We start from the raw sequence: 19,349 nt of genomic DNA on the forward strand, positions 1-19,349 counted from the left end.
CCGTCATGGTTCTAGGTAGTCCTTGACTTATGGCGGGCCTCTTAATAACGGTTTGACGTTATTAAGAGGCCCGCACTTCTCCACTTCCGGCCGCAGTCGAACCCCCACATTTCTCTCGCTAAGCGAGACAGCCGCCAAGTGAGATTCGCCCCATTTTACGTCCTTTTCTTGCCACATCTATGAAGCGAACCACTGCAGCTGGTTAAGGTAGTTAACACGGTCGCAAAGTGAATCGGGCTTCCCCCATTGGGTCTGCTCGTCGGAAGGTCGCAGAAGCGGATCACGTGAACACCCCCCCCGCCCCCCGCCCCAGACACTGCAACCGTCACAAGTACTTGCCAGTTGCCAAGCATTTGAATTCCGATGGCCTGACCACAGGGAGGATGCCAACGGTGGTAGGTGTAAAAATCTGGTAAAAAGGTCGTGAGTTTTTTCAGTGCCGTTGTAACTTCGGTCATTAAACAAACTGTTGTAAGTCGAGGACTACCTACGGGGATACCAAGTATGGAACTAATAGGAAAATATGTGAATGTGTACCTATAACTGTATGTAAGAGAATAAATGACAGTAGGAATATAAAGCACAATATAGGTAAACAATATTTGGTTATAAATAGCTAAGTATAAACAAATATAGAATTGTACATAAAAATGGATAACGAATAAGGAGACCATGAATGCAAGATAGAAATGTATAGAAGGGAAAACACTAACTGCAAAGAAACTGATACGGAACTGCTGTATGATATACGATGGAACTTATTGTTCCTATGTTGTTTTAAGTCATGTGTCTGTTTCTGTTGATGTGTTTATGTGTTTAAAATAAAAATCTATTTTTTAAAAAAAGGAAAATAAACCAACCAAAAAACACAGCAGAGGCAAGCAGAAGCACAAGAGTCGGGACACAGGAGGAGGGGAGTCCATCCATCCATCAGCTTTTGATGTTTGGGGGGGGGTTCAGGAAAGTAAAAAAATGAATAAAAAATAAACCACACTGCTCGTCTCGAGTCTAGTATATGGGCACAGCGCCACCTTCTGGGACATGGCACTCAAACCCTTATTTATGGAAAGAAGGCGAAAGGCACACGGTCTTTTACTGACTCCTTCCGAAGTGGAACTATTACTAGAAATAAAATGTTAATAGAGAAAATTATTTGTATGAAAATAGAAAGTTGGGATTGCTGAATTCTGGGAGCTGAAGTCCTCCAGGCAGAAAGTTGCCATGGTTGGAGACCCCCTGCTCTAAATAAATAGCTCCAGGAAGGTCAGGAGAACAGCTGGGCTAGGAGTGGAGGAAATGAAAGGCAGGCTTAAGAAATAGCAATAGCAATAGCAGTTAGACTTATATACCTCTTCATAGGGCTTTCAGCCCTCTCTAAGCGGTTTACAGAGTCAGCATATTGCCCCCAACCACAATCCGGATCCTCATTTCACCCACCTCGGAAGGATGGAAGGCTGAGTCAACCCTGAGCCGGTGAGATTTGAACAGCCGAACTGCAGAACTGCAGTCAGCTGAAGTAGCCTGCAGTGCTGCATTAAACCACTGCGCCACCTCGGCAGGGGGCAGGATGAAATTGGGCATGATTTCAGCCGATTCGGCCTTCTGTGGCCAGGAAGAAGCCCACAGAAGCGATGAGCTGAATTTTCAAAGTACACGTAGTCCTCAATTTACGTCCACAATGGGACCCAAAATGACTGTTCCTACGTGAGAGAGTTGTTAAGTGAATTCTGCCCTACTGAATGACCTTTCTTCCCACTGGGGGTGAAGTGGATCCCCGCAGTTACATCAGTAACCTTGTTGTTAAGTGAATCACCTGGCGTCCCCATGGACTTTGCTTGTCAGAAGGTGGCAAGAGGGGGAATCCCGTGACCGTCGTAAGTGTGAGTCAGTTGCCAAGCATCTGAATTTTGATCAGGTGGCATAAGGGGTGGCAGCAAGGGTTGTGTGGAAAAGGCCACAAGTCACTTTTTTCTTCCAGGGCCGTTTTAATTCTGAACGGTCACTAAATGGAACTGCTATAAATCGAGGACTGCCTGTGTTTACAATGTCATTTGCGTTGCCTGTCATATCCAAGAGAACTGCCTCTCTCGGGTACGACACACCAGCAATATCAAGTTAGGCATTTTCTGAATTTCTGACATGCTGAGCTCAAAATGCCGGCTTATTCTTGGGCTTCCAAGAGAGGATGTGAAGGAAGTGAGGTAAGGGTGGGGGGCGAGGGGCAGTTGAAAAAAAGTGTGACAATTTCAAAAATGGGGTTTGGGGTTTGCTTTCCTGATGAGAACCATCCTCCACCTCGCAACAGCACTTATATACTGCTTCACAGAGCTTCACAGCCCTCTCTAAGCGGTTTACAGAGTAGGCGGCTTCACTGCCTCCTCATTTTATCAAGCTCAGAAGGACGGAAGGCATTGTGAGTCAGTTGTGAACTTGGTGAGAGTCGAACTTCCTAGCTGTGGGCAGAGTTAGCCTGCAACACTGCTTTCTAAACACTGTTTCACCACGACGGACGGACGGACGGAAGGAAGGGGAGAGGGAGGGAGGGAGGAAGGAAGGGTAGTAGTACTTAGAAATATACCGCTTCCTAGTGCTTTTCAGCCCTCTCCAAGAGGTTTAGAGTCAGCCTCTTCACCCTAACAATCTGGACCCCCATTTTATTGAGCTCAGAAGGACAGAAGGCGGAGTCAATTGTGAGCCTAGTGAGAGTCGAACTTCCTAGCTGTGGGCAGAGTTAGCCTGCAACACTGCTTTCTAAACACTGTTTCACCACGGAAGGAAGGAAGGAAGGAAGGAAGGAAGGAAGGAAGGAAGGAAGGAAGGAAGGAAGGAAGGAAGGAAGGAAGGGGGGAGGGAGGAAGGAAGGGCAGTAGTACTTAAGACTTATATACTGCTTCCTAGTGCTTTTACAGTCCTCTTTAAGCAGTTTACAGAGTCAGCCTCTTCACCCCAACAATCTGGACCCTCATTTTATTGAGCTCAGAAGGACGGAAGGCGGAGTCAATTGTGAGCCTGGTGAGTCGAACTTCCTAGCTGTGGGCAGAGTTAGCCTGCAACACTGCTTTCTAAACACAGTTTCACCACGGAAGGAAGGAAGGAAGGAAGGAAGGAAGGAAGGAAGGAAGGAAGGGGAGAGGGAGGGAGGGAGGGAGGGAGGGAGGGAGGGAGGGAGGAAGGAAGGGTAGTAGTACTTAGACATATACCCCTTCCTAGTGCTTTTCAGCCCTCTCCAAGGGGTTTACAGAGTCAGCCTCTTCACCCCAACAATCTGGACCCTCATTTTATTGAGCTCAGAAGGACAGAAGGCGGAGTTAATTGTGAGCCTGGTGAGAGTCGAACTTCCTAGCTGTGGGCAGAGTTAGCCTGCAACACTGCTTTCTAAACACTGTTTCACCATGGACAGAAGGAAGGAGGGAGGGAGGGAGGGAGAGAGGGAGGGAGGGAGAGAGGGAGGGATGGAAAGCAATAGCACTTAGACTTATATACCGCTTCCTAGTGCTTTTACAGTCCTCTCTAAGCGGTTTACAGAGCCAGCCTCTTGTCCCCCAACAATCCGGGTCCTCATTTTATTGACCTCAAAAGGATAGACGGCCGAGTCCAACCTTGAACTCCAGGATTGAATTCCAGACTGTGGGCAGAGCTTGCCTGCAATACCGCCTTCTGACCACTGCGCCGCCAGGGCCGGCATAAGACACTTACCTCCGTCTCCACCTGTTGTTGAGTTCGGTTGTGGTTCTCCTTGTACTGGTTGGCTCTAAGTACCTGCTGCTCAATTCCTAACAGGACGGCTTCACACCCGTCGCACCTGCCAACACAAAACTTCCACCATCACGGATGGGAGGAGGGGGGGAGAAGGGAGGAGAGGAAAAGCGACCATGTTGCCTAAATTAGGGAGAGGGGCGATACCCCCACCCCCCACCACAACCTGTCGGGCCAGAGGGAGGGAGGGAGGGAGGGAGGTTGAACAGCTCACCACTCATGGAGGGTTTTAATGATGTTGCTGATGTCCTTCCTTTGAATGTCTCGCCCGATGCAGAAATCCACTTCCAGCACTTGATTCCGTTGATCCAGTTTGCCTTGGATGATGTCCGTGTAAACGGCTTCGATGATCAGGTCTTCCAGCTCCCGGAGGTTCCGCATCTCCAGGTCTTTCAGCAGCACCGAATATGGGATGCACTGGGGAGGGGGGGGGAGGAATAGCCGGAAGTGAAGCGTAGCAAAAGCCCTGAGGCTTATACAGTCACGGCGGTTCATTTAGTGACTGTTCAAAGTTGCAACTGCACTGGAAAAAAGGGGGCTTGTAGATCTCGCGCTCGTCTGTTATAATTTTAAACCACAAACGCCTTTGCTATGATCCAGGCAAACACTCCCTCCCAAAAGGCACGGCTGGGTTCCTAATGCTTTCCTGCCATGGACATCTTTTCCAAAAACTGCATTTAAATGCAGAAAACAACATCCATGCTTAGGTTTTAAAAGGAATCCGGGTTTTTATGGAAATATTTAAATATGGATTTTGTGTCTTTATGGTTTTATGTATAATGGCCAATTGCCTTATGAAGGAGAAAGAAAGAGACAGAAAGAGAGAGAAAGGGAGGAAGGCAGGAAGGAAGGATAGAATAGATTTAGAATAACAAGAGTTGGAAGGGACCTTGAAGGTCTTCTACTCCAGCCCCCTTCCTAGGCAGGAAACTCTATATCGTTCCAGACAAATGTTTATCCAACATCATCTTCACTCCAGTGTTGGGGCATTCACAACTTCTGGAGGCAAGTTGTTCCACTGGTTAATTGTTCTGTCAGGAAATTTCTCCTCAGTTCTAAGTTGCTTCTCTCCTTGATTAGTTTCCACCCATTGCTTCTTGTTCTACCCTCAGGTGCTTTGGAGAATAGCTTGACTCCCTCTTCTTTGTGGCAACCCCTGAGATATTGGAAGACTGCTATCATGTCTCCCCTGGACCTTCTTTTCATTAAACTAAGACATACCCAGTTCCTGCAACTGTTCTTCATATCTTTTAGTCTCCAGGTCTTTGAGCATCTTAGTTGCTCTTCTCTGAACTTTTTCCAAGGTCTCAACATCTTTTTTACATCGTAGAGATGACCAAAACTGAATGCAGTATTCCAAGTGTGGCCTTACCAAGGCATTATAAAGAATACCAAGGATAGATAGAGACAAATGAGAGAGAGAGGGAGGGAGGGAAGGAGGGAGGGAGAGAAAGAGAAAGAAAGAAAGAAGGAAGGAAGGAAGGAGGGAGGGAAGGAAGGAAGGAAAGAAAGAAAGAAAGAAAGAAAGAAAGAAAGAAAGAAAGAAAGAAAGAAAGAAAGAAAGAAAGAAAGTAAGTCTGTCTAACAGGCCCATGCCCAAAGGCTAAATAGAAGGGCAATACTTCAGGCACCAAAGTTCCAATTTGGCCAATTTGTTGATTTCCTTACTGAAGTCCCGAGTGGGCATCTACTCTCTAGCTTTCAGTAGAACAGAGCAGAGCCATCGTGGTGACCTCTGCATGGATGTCTGCCGCTGGCTCCGCCTGCAGAAAATAACTGGTTTTTGTTTCTGCTTTTTTTAAAAATTGAGAGCTTTTCTACTTTACCTTCATTCTGGAAGCTAAGCTGACAATCGTCAAATGCTTCAACTTGTTCTTCTGGGGCCCCGTCAAAGCTGGCAGGTTACTCTGGTTCGCTGTCCAAGAAATCAAATTTCAACAACTCCCTCAGATTACGGATGAAACTGAAATGTATGTTAGGGGTCAAAAAGTCCTTGCGTTTCCCCTTAACACCCCGGCAAATGTCAAAGACTGCCAACCCGAGGCCGTTTTGGAAGAGAGGGGGCACTGTTTGGGGGGGTCATAATCATCAACAGGAAGAGAAGGAAGGGCAAAGGGAGGGGACTTGAAGGGGCTTTAAGATGCAAGTACAGGCTGTCCTCATTTAACGATGGTGAAATGTGGAATTTCCACCACTAAGCGATGCATTCCTACAAACCACAATATTCTTAAAAGTGATGGAAATCCTGGGAGTCCTGACTGCCATTGTGAAGCAAATCACTGTGCGTTGCTAAGTGAGGACAAGGCAACCATCTGAATCAGAATTGAGATGGAAGAGACCTTGGAGGTCTTCCAATCCAGCCCCCTGCTCAAGCGGGAGATCCTATCCCATTTCAGAATCAGAAAACAGCTGTAAGCCGGTTTGTCCGTAGGGCCATTTTTCGTCCTCCGGAGCCTTCAGCGAAGCCTCCGGAAGGCCCCTGAAGGCTCCAGAGGGCTAAAACTGGCCCTACAAGAAAAAACGGAAGTCTGTTTCTGAACTTCTGGTTAGCCCATAGGACTGTTTTTTTGCACCCCGGAGGCTTCAGGGAGATTCCTGAACCCTCCGGAAGGGCTCCGGGGTGGGGGAGGCTGTTATCGCCCACCCCAAGCTCCTATAAAGCCTCTGGAGCCTGTGGAGAGCAAAAAATGGCCTCGAAAAAAGGCTGAAATCAGCCGGCCAGTGCATGCATGCGTGCTGGCTGGCTGACAATGCCTCGCGTGCCCCGAAAAATGGCTCCGTGTGCCATAGGTTCGCCATCCCGGCCCTATACCGTTTCGGATTATTGTATTATTACTCTGTCCCTTTCCTTCATTGTACACAACCAGTAAAGCCACTCGGGACAACAGATTAAGCCTAGCAGAGTGAAATCGACAGACATATTGTGTGATCTTCCTTTAATCAACCATATCCGGATTATTTTGAGAAATAAATTTTCTGGCAAAGCTTAGAAACGCAGCATTTATTGTTGTGTGTCACCCGCATTTGGCTTTAATGAGAAGAGCAGTTATACAGGTAGTCCTCAACTTACGCCTGCAATTGAGCCCAAAATCTACGTTGCTAAAGTGAGAATTTGTTAAGTGAGCTTTCTCCCATTTTACAACCTGGCTTGCCAACAGTTGTTAAGCAAATCACTGCAGTCGATAAGTTAGTCACTTGGTTGTTAAGCGAATCTGGCTTCCCCACTGACTTTGCTTGTCAGAAGATGTCGATCAATCAGAATAGAGCTGGGGGGGGACCTTGGAGGTCACCTAGTCCAACCCCCTCCGCTCAAGCAGGAAACCCTACACCATTTCTGACAAATGGCAGTTCAATCTCTTCTTGAAAGTCTCAAGTGAGACCCCGGGACGCTGCAACGGTCAACCAGTTGCCAAGCATCTGAATTTTGATCACGTGACCCTGGGAATGCTGCAACCGTCGTTAAGTGTGAAAAATGGTCCTAGGTCACTTTTTTCAGTGTCGTTGTAACTTTGAACGGTCACTAAAGGAACTGTTGTAAGTCGAGGACTGCCTGTATAAATTTTATCATTAGAGAGACAGACAGATATTGCTACTAAGCAATTTCGTTGTATATATTTTGTACAATGACAATAAAGGAGATATGTGTGTGTATGTATATATATATATGTATATATATTTGTATGTGTGTGTGTATATATATATATATATATATATATATATATATATATATATATATACGTATATATATATTTTTGTGTGTTTGTGTGTGTATGTATGTGTATATATATATATATATATATATATATATATATATGTATGTATGTATGTATGTATGTATGTATGTATGTATGGTGTCACAACCCCTGGTATGCCCAAATATGGGAGGAAGCATACTGCTTCCTTTCTCTGTCTATCGGCTCATCACAAGAGACCATCAGAACAGAAAGTCTCCCTTTAATTATTTATCAGCACAAATGCAACACACACACACACACACACACACGAATATATATATATATATATATATATATATATATATATATATATATATATATATATATATATATATATATATATATATATAAATAAATAACTCCTGGTATACCCAAATATGGGAGGGAGCATACTGCTTCCCTTTTCTGTCTATTAGCTCACCCTAGGAGCCATCCAGGCAGAAAGTCATTTTTTTTGTTGCCTTTGTTACTTTTGTTATTTATCAACACAAATGCCACACACACACACACACACAAACATACATATATCAGAGTATAATACACACCAGAGTACAAGACACACCAAGATTTTGAAGAGGCAAATTAAAAAAAAAGTTTTTGCACTCTGCAGACCTCCCCAAAACATTGTTTTGTCAAATAAAAGGGCATGCATAGCATTTAGGAGGCTTGTAGAGTGCTCCTGGGGCCCCCCAAAAAAACGAGCAAAAAAGGGATATTTTTCATCCAAAAAAGAGCATACATAGCCTTTAGGAGACTTATAGAGTGCTCCTGGGGGCTGGGGGAGCAAAAGTGAGGGGAAAAAAGGCCCATTTTTCACCCATTTCTGCCTTCCTCAGCCCCCAGGAGCACTCTAGGAGCCTCCTAAAGGCTATGAACGGCCATTTTTGGGAAAAGGCGGGGGGGTTCGGGAGACCAAAAATGCTGTATTCAGTGTAGAAGGCGCACCCAGATTTTCACCCTCTTTTTTGAGGAAAAAAGGTTTTGTCTTATACTCCAAAAAATATGGTATATATTACCTACACCAGGTCAAAGTTTTCTATAGTTCCAGCACACTCTTACCAACATAATCCGGGTAGGTTCCATAGGCAAATAAATTCAGCAGCTGAAAATAAGCAGCATTGGGTCCTTCAGCAATCTGGAGATATAAGAAAAGCAAAAAAAGTTATTCATGTGTCTATGGAGATTCTCCGTCATCCAAGGTCAGGGTTGTCCCAAAGGTGCTTTTTCAAGAGGCACCTGGACTTTCTGTTTTTTCTCTGAAAACGTTTCTCTTCTCATCCAGGAAGCTTCTTCAGCTCTGATTTGGATGGTGGGGAAGGGAAGGATTTGTACTCCTTGCAGAGAAAGCTGGTCATTTGCCTCCTTTTAGAGGGTCCTTGAGGCCACTTGGAGGTTTATCTGTGTCCTCAGGGTCACCTGACTGGTGCTCCTGGTTCCTGTAGTCTGCAATTTTGTTTCCTCTGGAAATCCATTCACAGGGTGTTCATCCCAAATTGTATAGCTAAAAGATAAGCCACCAAGTGGCTCTCTAAAAAGGATACAAATGACCAGTTGCCTGCAAGGAATTTAAATATTTCCCTTTCCCACCATCCAGTCAGAGCTGAAGAAGCTTCCTGGATGAGAAGCAAAATGTCTTCAAAGAGAAAACAAAAAAGTCTAGGTGCCTCTTGAAAAAGCACTGTTGGGACTCCAAGTGGCCTCAACGGCTCTCTTAAAAGGATGCAAATGACCAGCTGCCTGCAAGGAATTTAAATCCTTCCATTCCCCACCATCCAGTCAGAGCTGAAGAAGCTTCTTGGATGAGGAGAAAAATATCTTCAAAGAAAAAACAGAAAGTTCAGATGGCTCTTGGGGAAAAAAAAGCACCTTTGGGTTATTCATGTGTTATTAACCCATGGACAAAGAGAACAGACTCAGCCAGGGCTCGGTATCAGAGGACAAGATAGCACAGAGCAGTGTTTCTCAACCTTAGCAACTTGAAGATGTCTGGACTTCAACTCCCAGAATTCCCCAGCCAGCGAATGCTGGCTGGGGAATTCTGGGAGTTGAAGTCCGGACATCTTCAAGTTGCCAAGGTTGAGAAACACTGGCACAGAGAGCTGAATCAAGATGGGGCACAAAGACTACTACTACTAGTGCTCGAGATACAATTGTTCATTTAGTGAAGGCTCAAAGTTACAACGGCATTGAAAAAAAGGACTGTTTCTCACACTTAAGACCTTTCCAACATCCCCATAATCATGTGATCAAAATTTGGATGCTTGGCAACAGGTTCCTATTTATGATGGTCGAAGTGTCCCGGGGTCACGTGAACCCCTTTTGCGACCATCTGACAAAGCAAAGTCAATGGGGAAGCCAGATTCACTTAACAACAACATTACTAACTTAACAACTGCAGTGATTCGCTTAACAACGGGGGGCAAGAAAGGTCATAAAATGGGGCCAAATTCACTTAACGAATGTTTCACTTGGCAGCAGAAAGTTGGGCTCAAAGTTGGTCGTAAGTCGAGGACTACCTGCATTTCAGTACCAGAGGTCACCATCTTCACTGCTAGATTTCAAATCTAGGAAGCAGCACCAATGGTTTGGATGCCACTCTTTTGGCACAGCTTACAAACTGTGGGCAATCAAGAATGGGATTTTACTTGAGGCAGCCCCTCGTCCCCAATGACAAAGATTCTCCCAAACTTAACCAAGGCTGATGTCAACCATCCCCTTTATAGCAATAGCAATAGCAGTAGACTTATATACCGCTTCATAGGCCTTTCAGGCCTCTCTAAGCGGTTTACAGAGTGTCAGCATATTGCCCCCAACAATCTGGGTCCTCATTTTACCCACCTCGGAAGGATGGAAGGCTGAGTCAACCCTGAGCCGGTGAGATTTGAACCGCTGACCTGCTGATCTAGCAGTAGCCTGCAGTGCTGCATTTAACCACTGCGCCACCTTGGCTCTTGGTATATGCAGCAAAAGAGACATTATTTTACCAAGAGTATAACTTTACTTGATAGATCCGTACACGGTACGGAAGAAGCGAATCCATTTCTGGCGCTTTCCCACGCAAATTGCATAGTTAAAAATCCCCCTTTTCCCCCTCTGGGCCACCCACATGTGCACTGTCCACCAATCCAGCACAATCTCTCTGTTTTGGGACACAGTCTGCCCAGCTCAGAAGGGCCTCATCGTACGACCTTGAGGTATTGAGATTCTCCCAGGCTACACAAGTTGCACACAAATCCCATCCCTGAATGTTGGTTGCTAGAGTGGTAAAAGCTATTGAGGAGAAAACCACACCCCTACCAACACAGGTAGTGCCTTGGACTGCAAGGTGATCGAACCAGTCAGTCATAGAGAAGATCAACCCTGGCTGCTCTTTAGAAGGCCAGATCCTGAAGAGGAAACTCAAGTACTTTGGCCACCTAATGAGAAGGAAGGACTCACTGGAGAAGAGCCTCATGCTGGGAACGATTGAGGGCAAAAGAAGGGGACGACAGAGAATGAAGTGGCTGGATGGAGTCACCGAAGCAGTCGGCGTGAGCTTAAATGGGACTCGAGAGGATGGTAGAGGACAGGAAGGCCTGGAGGAACGTTGTCCATGGGGTCACGATGGGACGGACATGACTTCGCAACTAACAACAACAACCAACATAGGACAAGCTACTGTATAAAAACAGAAAGGAAACCCTACACTTGCTAGCACTGATGATGCCACATAGTTGGGTAATAAAATGTCTGCAAGAAAACCACCAGCTCCAAGAGCATCAAGAACCCCATAGTTCAACCCTGAGCTACACATTTCTCTTCTACCGCAATCGTATTACAACATTTTCCCCCCGCGTAGAAACAAGCGAAAAAAGCGACGTATCCAACACTCACCTCTCGCACATTAGTTAATTCCAGTAGTTCTCCAAAGACGTAGATCCCAGGAGCCTCCAGCACCTGGTTGATGAGGGCAATCAGAGCTGAGCCACTGGTGCCTCTGGCTAATAAAATGAACTGCTCCAGGAGGTTACAGGCTGGTTTCTGCTCCCCTGCCATTCTCGATGCTTAACACTGCAAAAACAGAAGTGCCACAGCTGCTGTTCAATGTTTGGTTCAAAAGGGATATTGTGACAGAAGCCAGTATGATGACTGAAAACCCTTTATTTCATATCTTAAGAAGTACAGTCCTAAAGGAGCAATTAATGTCAAGAGATCCTCAACCCTAAAAGAGGGAAGGACGGGACCCAAAGTACCGGTATTCATTTATGAAGGCTGGGAAAAAGAAGGGTGACAATATTAACACATTTCTGCTTTTCTCGTTGATTGTAAAAACACAACTACCGTAGTACATTATATATTAGGGCTCAGTGGAATTTATACAATATTAACTAGACAGTAATAACACTCTAATACTCTATTGAGCCACTGTGGCGCAGCGGGTACAATGCAGACCAGCAGGCTACTTCTGCTGACTGCCGGCTGACTGCAATTTGGTAGTTCAAATCTCATCAGGCTCCAGGTTGACTCAGCCCTCCATCCCTCCAAGGTCGGCAAAATAAGGACCAGGATAGTTGGGGGCAACATCCCAACCCTACAGACTGCCCAGAGAGGGCTGCAAAGCACTGTAAAGCAGTATATAAGTCTAAGTGCAATTGCCATCATTCTAGGTATCAACCAGGAACCTTCTTAAAATATACAATGTTCTGAGTAGTGCAGTTTTTTGCAGTTCCACTGGTATTATTGCAGGAAGCTGCAATTTGTTGATGTATCTTGTAAAATTTGTGGACATGGTACCAAGTGCCCCGATAACAAGGGGTATCACTGTTACAATTATTATTATTGTGGTTGTTGTTATTATTGTTATTTTATTCATAAACATTTTTGATACAGTGCATTATCAGGGTATATCATTTACAGGAGAGAAAAAAATGGAAAAATATGTATACATATATGGGAAAAGAAGTCTTAAATTGTTTTTACATACACATAGTTCTCAATGTATGACCACAACTGAGCTCAAAATTTCTGTTTCTAAGCAAGACAGTTGTTAAGTGAGTTTGGTCCCATTCTACATTTTTTTATGCCACATACATTAAGTTAGTAGCACGGTTGTAAAGTAAATCTGGCTTCCCCATCGACTTTGCTCATAAGGAGGTCTCAAAAGGGACACTGCAACCGTCATAAATATGAGCCCACTGCCAAACATCCGAAGTTTGGATTATACAGTTGGGATTCATAAATAAGCAACTTACATACATACCAGCCAGGGGCTTACAAAGAAAGTGAGGAAGGTCTCCACTAGATATTGAAGATTCAGAGCCTTCTGTCCAAATGTCCCAGAGGCAATAACCGCTGTTACTTCAGGTTCCAGTGCGCTCAGAAATACAGGCCAGGAGAAAGAAATGGACAGAGCACACAACTGGTTACCACACGACCTGCTGTGTTTAAGGGACTCGGCGGCTGCACATGTTCCCTGCAAGAGAGAGGAGATAAGTCAACAAAAGTGCTTTAGATCCGGCCTGCCTGTGACCTGGATGTATTCTCAAACTTCTATGGGTGTAAACGGTATTTTCAAACCTTACAGTATGTTTGGATAACTCACTTGCACCTTGGCCAACAGTAACCCTGTCAATCTTCAGTTGTTTAGGTCTCCCACTACCACACCCATCATCCCCATCCACCCAATCCGCCTTTTTCCTTAAGGCTATTCCCCTGGTCTGGATTCCACCTCATCTTAGGGCCTTCACCCACACCCCACACCCAACTGCTTGGACTCCAAATCCCATCATTCCCATTCGGCTGATGTAGGGCCATCACCCCCCCACACACACCGTTTTGACTCCAAACCCCATCATTCCCATCTGGCTGGCGTAGGGCCGTCACTCCCCCCACCACTTGGACTCCAAATCCCATCATTCCCATCCGGCTGCCATATGGCTGTCACCCCCCCCCAACCACTTGGACTCCAAATCCCATCATTCCATTCCGGCTGGCGTAGGGCTGTCACCTCCTCCCCCAACCGCTTGGACTCCAAATCCCATCATTACCATTCGGCTGGAGTACGGCCGCCACCCCACCCAACCGCTTGGATTCCAAATCCCATCATTCTCATCCGGTTGGAGTAGGGCCGTCACCCCCGTCCCCCAACCGCTTGGACTCCAAATCCCATCATTCCCATCCTCCGGAGATTGAGGAGTTTCTCTCAGCGGAGCGGAGGCAGCAAAGGAAAATGCCTCCCCGTCCGCTTGCCGATCGCCCGCTTCCTCTGGAGGGAGAGAACGAAGCCTTTTCCGAGGACAGAAGTCGCGTCCTTCTCCGTCCCGGGCTCGGGGTCGCGGTTCTTACCGGGCAAGGTGCCGTTGTCTCCCGGCTGATTCTCCGCCTGGCCGCACCGCGCCTCAGGCCGCCATGACAGCCGCCGTGCCCAAACGGGCGCCTTTCGCAGGTGCGTCCGACGGTCCGTCCGTCCCCCGCCCGGAAACCGCTCCTCCGACACAAAGGTTCCACCCGAAAGATTCCCCCAGCGGCTGAAGTGAGGGAGCCGCCTTTTCAGAATCAGGGGCTGGCCTCCCATGATGCACTTCGCTTGGACCTTCGCCTTAAGCCAGTGTTTCTCAACCTTGGCCCCTTGAAGAGGTCTGGACTTCAACTCCCAGAATTCCCCAGCCAGTGAATGCTGGCTGGGGAATTCTGGGAGTTGAAGTTCAGACATCTTCAAGGGGCCAGGGTTGGGAAACACTGCCTTAACCCTTTAAATTATTTATTTGTCTGTCTATCTATCTATCTATCTATCTATCTATCTATCTATCTATCTATCTATCTATCTATCTACTATGTATGTATGTATGTATCTATATTTATTTATTTATTTGGCAAATACATGGACTTATAGTGTTTAGAATAGAATAGAATAGAATAGAATAGAATAGAATAGAATAACAGAGGTTGAAGGGACCTTGGAGATCTTCTAATCAAAGCCCCTTCTGGAGGCAATTTCTGTTCCACTGATTAATTGTTCTAACTGTCAGGAAGTTTCTCCTCAGTTCTAAGTTGCTTCTCTCTTTGATTAGTTTCCACCCATTGTTTCTTGTTCTGCCCTCAGGTGCCTTGGAGAATAGTTTGACTCCCTTTTCTTTGTGGCAACCCCTGAGATATTGGAAGACAGCTATCATGTCTCCCCTGGTCCTTCTTTATTTCTATAAGAATAGTGTAGAAAGTTAGCATCCACCCATCTCCTAGAAGAATGAAATATTTTGAGAAATATTAAAAAGGCAGAATATTATATTTCCCTGGATGAGAAATAGAGAAACATGCGGGTTTTTTTAGGGGCAGGAAGTAGACTCACTCTTAATAGTCCCCACCTTCCTTAATAGCTCTCAGCAGATGTCAGCACTTAAGATATAGATAGCACTATTCATAAGCAAATTCCCCTGAGCAAAGGTAGGATTAACCCTCAGCCACAATAGGAATTGCCCAACAAGCCCCTTCATTGCATTAACCTCCAAACTTCAGCCAAACTTGAATCAGACAAACATGAGCCCTCATGGCACCATGGGAGTCTGACAACAGCCAATAGAATACATGTTCTTGCACAGGAACAGGAAACTCAAGTGCAAAGCCCAAGAGAAGATATAAAACCCCCTCACTCTCAACTCCAAGTGGTCAGCTGCACCAGAATCTCAAACCCATGTGCTTCTGTTTTATCATTAAACCATCTTTCTAATCACCCTCCCATGTTTCCAGTGCCTTTCCCTAGGCGTGAAATTGAACCAGATGGATATTTCTTTCAACAATAGCAAAGCATAATTCAGCATGCTAGCTGGGGAATTCTGGGAGCTGAAGTCCACTCATCTCCAACTTGTTAAGGTTGAGAAACACTGAAGTAGCTTATTTAGACGCCAGTCTCACCAGAGATCCTGGTTACTGTGCAAAGATGGACACCCATCTACTAACCCAACTCAACTCAGAGCCACAGAGCGCAGTGGTTAAATGCAGCACTGCAGGCTACTTCAGCTGACTGCAGTTCTGCAGTTCGGCTGTTCAAATCTCACCGGCTCAGGGTTGACTCAGCCTTCCATCCTTCCGAGGTGGGTAAAATGAGGACCCGGATTGTTGTTGGGGGCAATATGCTGACTCTGTAAACCGCTTAGAGAGGGCTGAAAGCCCTATGAAGCGGTATATAAGTCTAACTGCTATTGCTAACTACAATTGCAGGAATTGGATGTCTAGTTTAATGAAAAGGGGTGACATGATAGCAGCTTTCCAATACTCAAAGGATTTGTCACAAAGAAGGTAGCCAGGATCCAATCTGTTCTCCAAAATATCTGAAGCAGTATTGGGATTCAAAATTTTGGCTTGGCTTGGTAGGCATGGCTTGGTGGGCATGCCAGTGGAAGAATACTGCCCTTGAAGAGCATTCGGCGACTTCAGCTAGTCCAGAATGCGGCCGCGCGAGCGATTGTGGGTGCACCTCGCTTCACCCACGTAACGCCTATCCTCCGCGAGCTGCACTGGCTGCCTGTCGATCTCCGGGTGCGCTTCAAGGTGCTACTTATCACCTACAAAGCCCTTCATGGTAGTGGGCCTGAGTACTTGAGAGACCGCCTACTGCCAATTACCTCCATTAGACCGATACAATCGCATCGATTAGGCCTCCTCCGAATTCCATCTTCCAGCCAGTGCAGACTGGCAACTACCCAGAGGAGGGCCTTCTCGGTGGCTGCTCCGACCCTCTGGAACGAACTCCCCGTGGAGATCTGGACCCTCACCACCCTCCAGTCCTTCCGCGCCGCTTTAAAGATCTGGCTGTCCCGGCTGGCCTGGGGTTAAGATTCTAACCCCACCCGAATTGTGTGACTGTTGTGCTCTCTTTTTTAATATGTTGTATTGTCTCCATGTTGGAATATTGTCTGTCTCCCCCCCCCCCTTTTTTGAACTGTGAGCCGCCCTGAGTCCCCCCAGGGAAAAGGGTGGCATACAAATAAAGGGAAATACAAATACAAATACAAAATCCCCATTCCCTCCCAATTAGCTGAGACTTGGGAGGCAGAGAATCGATGGGGACAGGGCCAGTCAGGGGCGGTATTTGCCGGTTCTCCAAACTACTCAAAATTTCCGCTACCGGTTCTCCAGAACTGGTCAGAACCTGCTGAATACCACCTCTGCGTCCTGAAGGCAGGACAAGAAGAAATGGATGGAAGCTTAAAAAGAGAGAAGCAATCTGCAACTAAGGAGAAATTTCATGACAGTTAGAACATTAGTCAACTGGAACAAGTTGCCTCCAGAGGTTATGGATGCTCTGGTTTTTAAGAAGAGATTGGACAACCATTTGTCTGAAATGGTGTATAGACCAAATTGTTCATAAGGAATTTAACAAAACTACTTGTTTCACCCAGCATCCCATGGTTGGAGCTAGGCAGCCTTTAACAGATTAACAGAGTTGGAAGGGACCTGGTAGGTCATCTAGTCTAACCCCCACCCAAGCAGGAGACCCTACCTACACCATTCCTGATAGGTGGCAGTCCAGTCTCTTCTTGAAAGCCTCCAGTGATGAAACTCCCACAACTTCCGAAGGGAACTTCTGTTCCATGGGTTTTCTCACTTGTCAGAAAATTTCTCCTTATTTCCAGGTTGAATCTCTCCTTGTCCACTTTCCATCCATTATGCCTTGTCTGGCCTCCAGGGGCTTTGGAAAATAGCTTGACCTCCCCTCCTCTCTGTGGCAGCCTTATTGCATTTAAAAAATAAATAAACAAACCTCTGCATTCCAGAACATTAGCTGTTTCTTAACTTTTAATTAACTTCTGTAGCAACTGAGAATATGATGACATTTAGGCCTTCTCAGGTAAATAGATTAGATTGCTTTGGCTTTTAAAAAGTAGCAGCAGTAGGTGCAAATTCATCACCATTGATCCATTTCTCGGGGCCCGACATTAGAAATACCTGCTTTTTGATGGTTCCCCAAAGTTCTTGACAATGATTTGTTTACGTAGCGATGGGTGAAAATAGCAGGAGGCTTCTAAAACTATTTTCCTAAATTATGTTGTGTTGTGACATAAAATTTTCATTTGTTTGTTTCTCTCTCTCTCTTTTTCTTTTTGGTCAAGTGTTGCCCTTTTAATAATAAGGAACAAGAGCAACAACTTGGAAGCTGGGAAAAATTACTACCAGGAAATTAAGTTAAGTGAACAAACCACAGATAAGTTAATTACGGGTAAAACATATTAAACAATTGCAGCCCCAGCTAACAATTTTATTGTTGGCTAATCTTTTGAAGATCCCTGCTTTTATATGGCAACTTTTTTAAAAAGGTTAACCACATTTATTTATTTATCAAATTTATATGCTGCCCATATCACCAAAGGTAACTCTGGGTGGTTTACAGACGTTAAATAACATCCGGGATAAACATTAAAACAATAAATGAGGATCTCACATTTTAAAAATTCAAACAGGATGGAGAGGGAGCGAGCAAATTTAACAGGAGAAAGTGATGAGGTGTTCCCTAGTTCATCAGTCACCACCAGCCTGACACACACTCGTTACCTGTTGATAAAGGTGATACAATATTAAGAGCCGAGGTGGCGCAGTGGTTAGGGTGCAGTACTGCAGGCCACTTCAGCTGACTGTTATCTGCAGTTCAGCGGTTCTAATCTCACCGGCTCAAGGTTGACTCAGCCTTCCATCCTTCCGAGGTGGGTGAAATGAGGACCCAGACTGTGGGGGCGATATGCTGACTCTGTAAACCGCTTAGAGAGGGCTGAAAGCCCTTTGAAGTCTAACTGCTATTGCTATTGCTAATATTGTTTGCCTATTAAGCTCCAAGGCCACTTAGTAGCTTAATTTTGCTAACATTTGGGTGGATAGATGGAATTTTAATTTTTTTCCTTTTCTGTTTTAATGTGGATGCTTGGAACAGTATATCCAAAACTAGAATATTGATATAGAATTGTTAGGTAAATGAATAAACCCAGCCACCCTGCAGTGTATCAAAATTAGAATAGAATAGAATAGAATTCTTTATTAGCCAAGTGTGACTGGACATACAAGCAATTTGTCTTTGGTGCATAAACTCTCCATGTACATAAGGAGAATAAAATACATTCACCAAGAATAAAAAGTTGCAACACTTCGTGATAGTCACTATGTGATAAATCATGATCATAGTCACCATAAAAATACATTCATTATGAATCATGAGATACATCAGTGATAGTCATAGGATACTAAATAAGCAATCAAAATCACACTAGGAAACTAAATAAAACATATAAATCGTAAAGATACAAGCAACAAAGTTATTGCCATGTGGAAAAGGAGATAAGTAATAGGAAGAATGAGAAGAATAATAGTCATAGTGTCTTGGTAAATAGTTTGACAGTGTTGTGGGAATTGGTTGTTTAGCAGAGTGATGGCATGAGGGAAAAACTGTTTCTAATAGAATAGAATTCTTTATTGAGGGAAAAACTGTTTCTAATAGAATAGAATTCTTTATTGGCCAAGTGTGATTGGACAAACAAGGAATTTGTCTTTGGTGCCTATGCTCTCCATGTACATAAGGAGAATAAAATACAGTCACCAAGAATAAAAAGATGCAACACTTAGTGATGGTCAAATTGTATTAGCAAACAAATAAAACAATATAAATTGAAAGATGTAAGCAACATGGGTACAGTCATGTGGGACGAGATAAACACTAAATGTTAGGTAAATGAATAAACACAGCCATCCTGCAATATATCAAAACTAGAATACTGAGTTATAATTGTTTAGGTAAATGAATAAACCCAGCCACGCCTTTAGAGAGGGGGGAAAAGTTAATTAAAAAATAAAAAGTGGAAAAGTTAAAAGAATGGGGAGAAATCATAAAGGAGGAAACAT

At 44.9% G+C, this 19,349-nt stretch overlaps 1 protein-coding gene across 1 annotated transcript in view; it reads right to left on the minus strand.

Annotated features, from left to right (window-relative positions):
- Positions 1 to 13,945, minus strand: part of COPS7B (COP9 signalosome subunit 7B) — a 15,939-nt gene extending 1,994 nt beyond the window's left edge. Inside the window, exons 1-7 of the mRNA XM_032224815.1 lie at positions 13,815 to 13,945; positions 12,730 to 12,942; positions 11,364 to 11,540; positions 8,550 to 8,625; positions 5,583 to 5,671; positions 3,971 to 4,173; positions 3,697 to 3,802 (exon numbers count right to left, since the gene is read on the minus strand). Coding sequence (XP_032080706.1) covers positions 3,697 to 3,802; positions 3,971 to 4,173; positions 5,583 to 5,671; positions 8,550 to 8,625; positions 11,364 to 11,525 — 636 coding nt within the window. The 5' untranslated portion in view covers positions 11,526 to 11,540; positions 12,730 to 12,942; positions 13,815 to 13,945. The remainder of the gene's footprint in view (positions 1 to 3,696; positions 3,803 to 3,970; positions 4,174 to 5,582; positions 5,672 to 8,549; positions 8,626 to 11,363; positions 11,541 to 12,729; positions 12,943 to 13,814) is intronic.
- Positions 13,946 to 19,349: the final 5,404 nt, after the last annotated feature.

The sequence above is a fragment of the Thamnophis elegans genome, chromosome 10 (assembly GCF_009769535.1).
Source record: "Thamnophis elegans isolate rThaEle1 chromosome 10, rThaEle1.pri, whole genome shotgun sequence".
Lineage (NCBI taxonomy): Eukaryota > Metazoa > Chordata > Lepidosauria > Squamata > Colubridae > Thamnophis > Thamnophis elegans.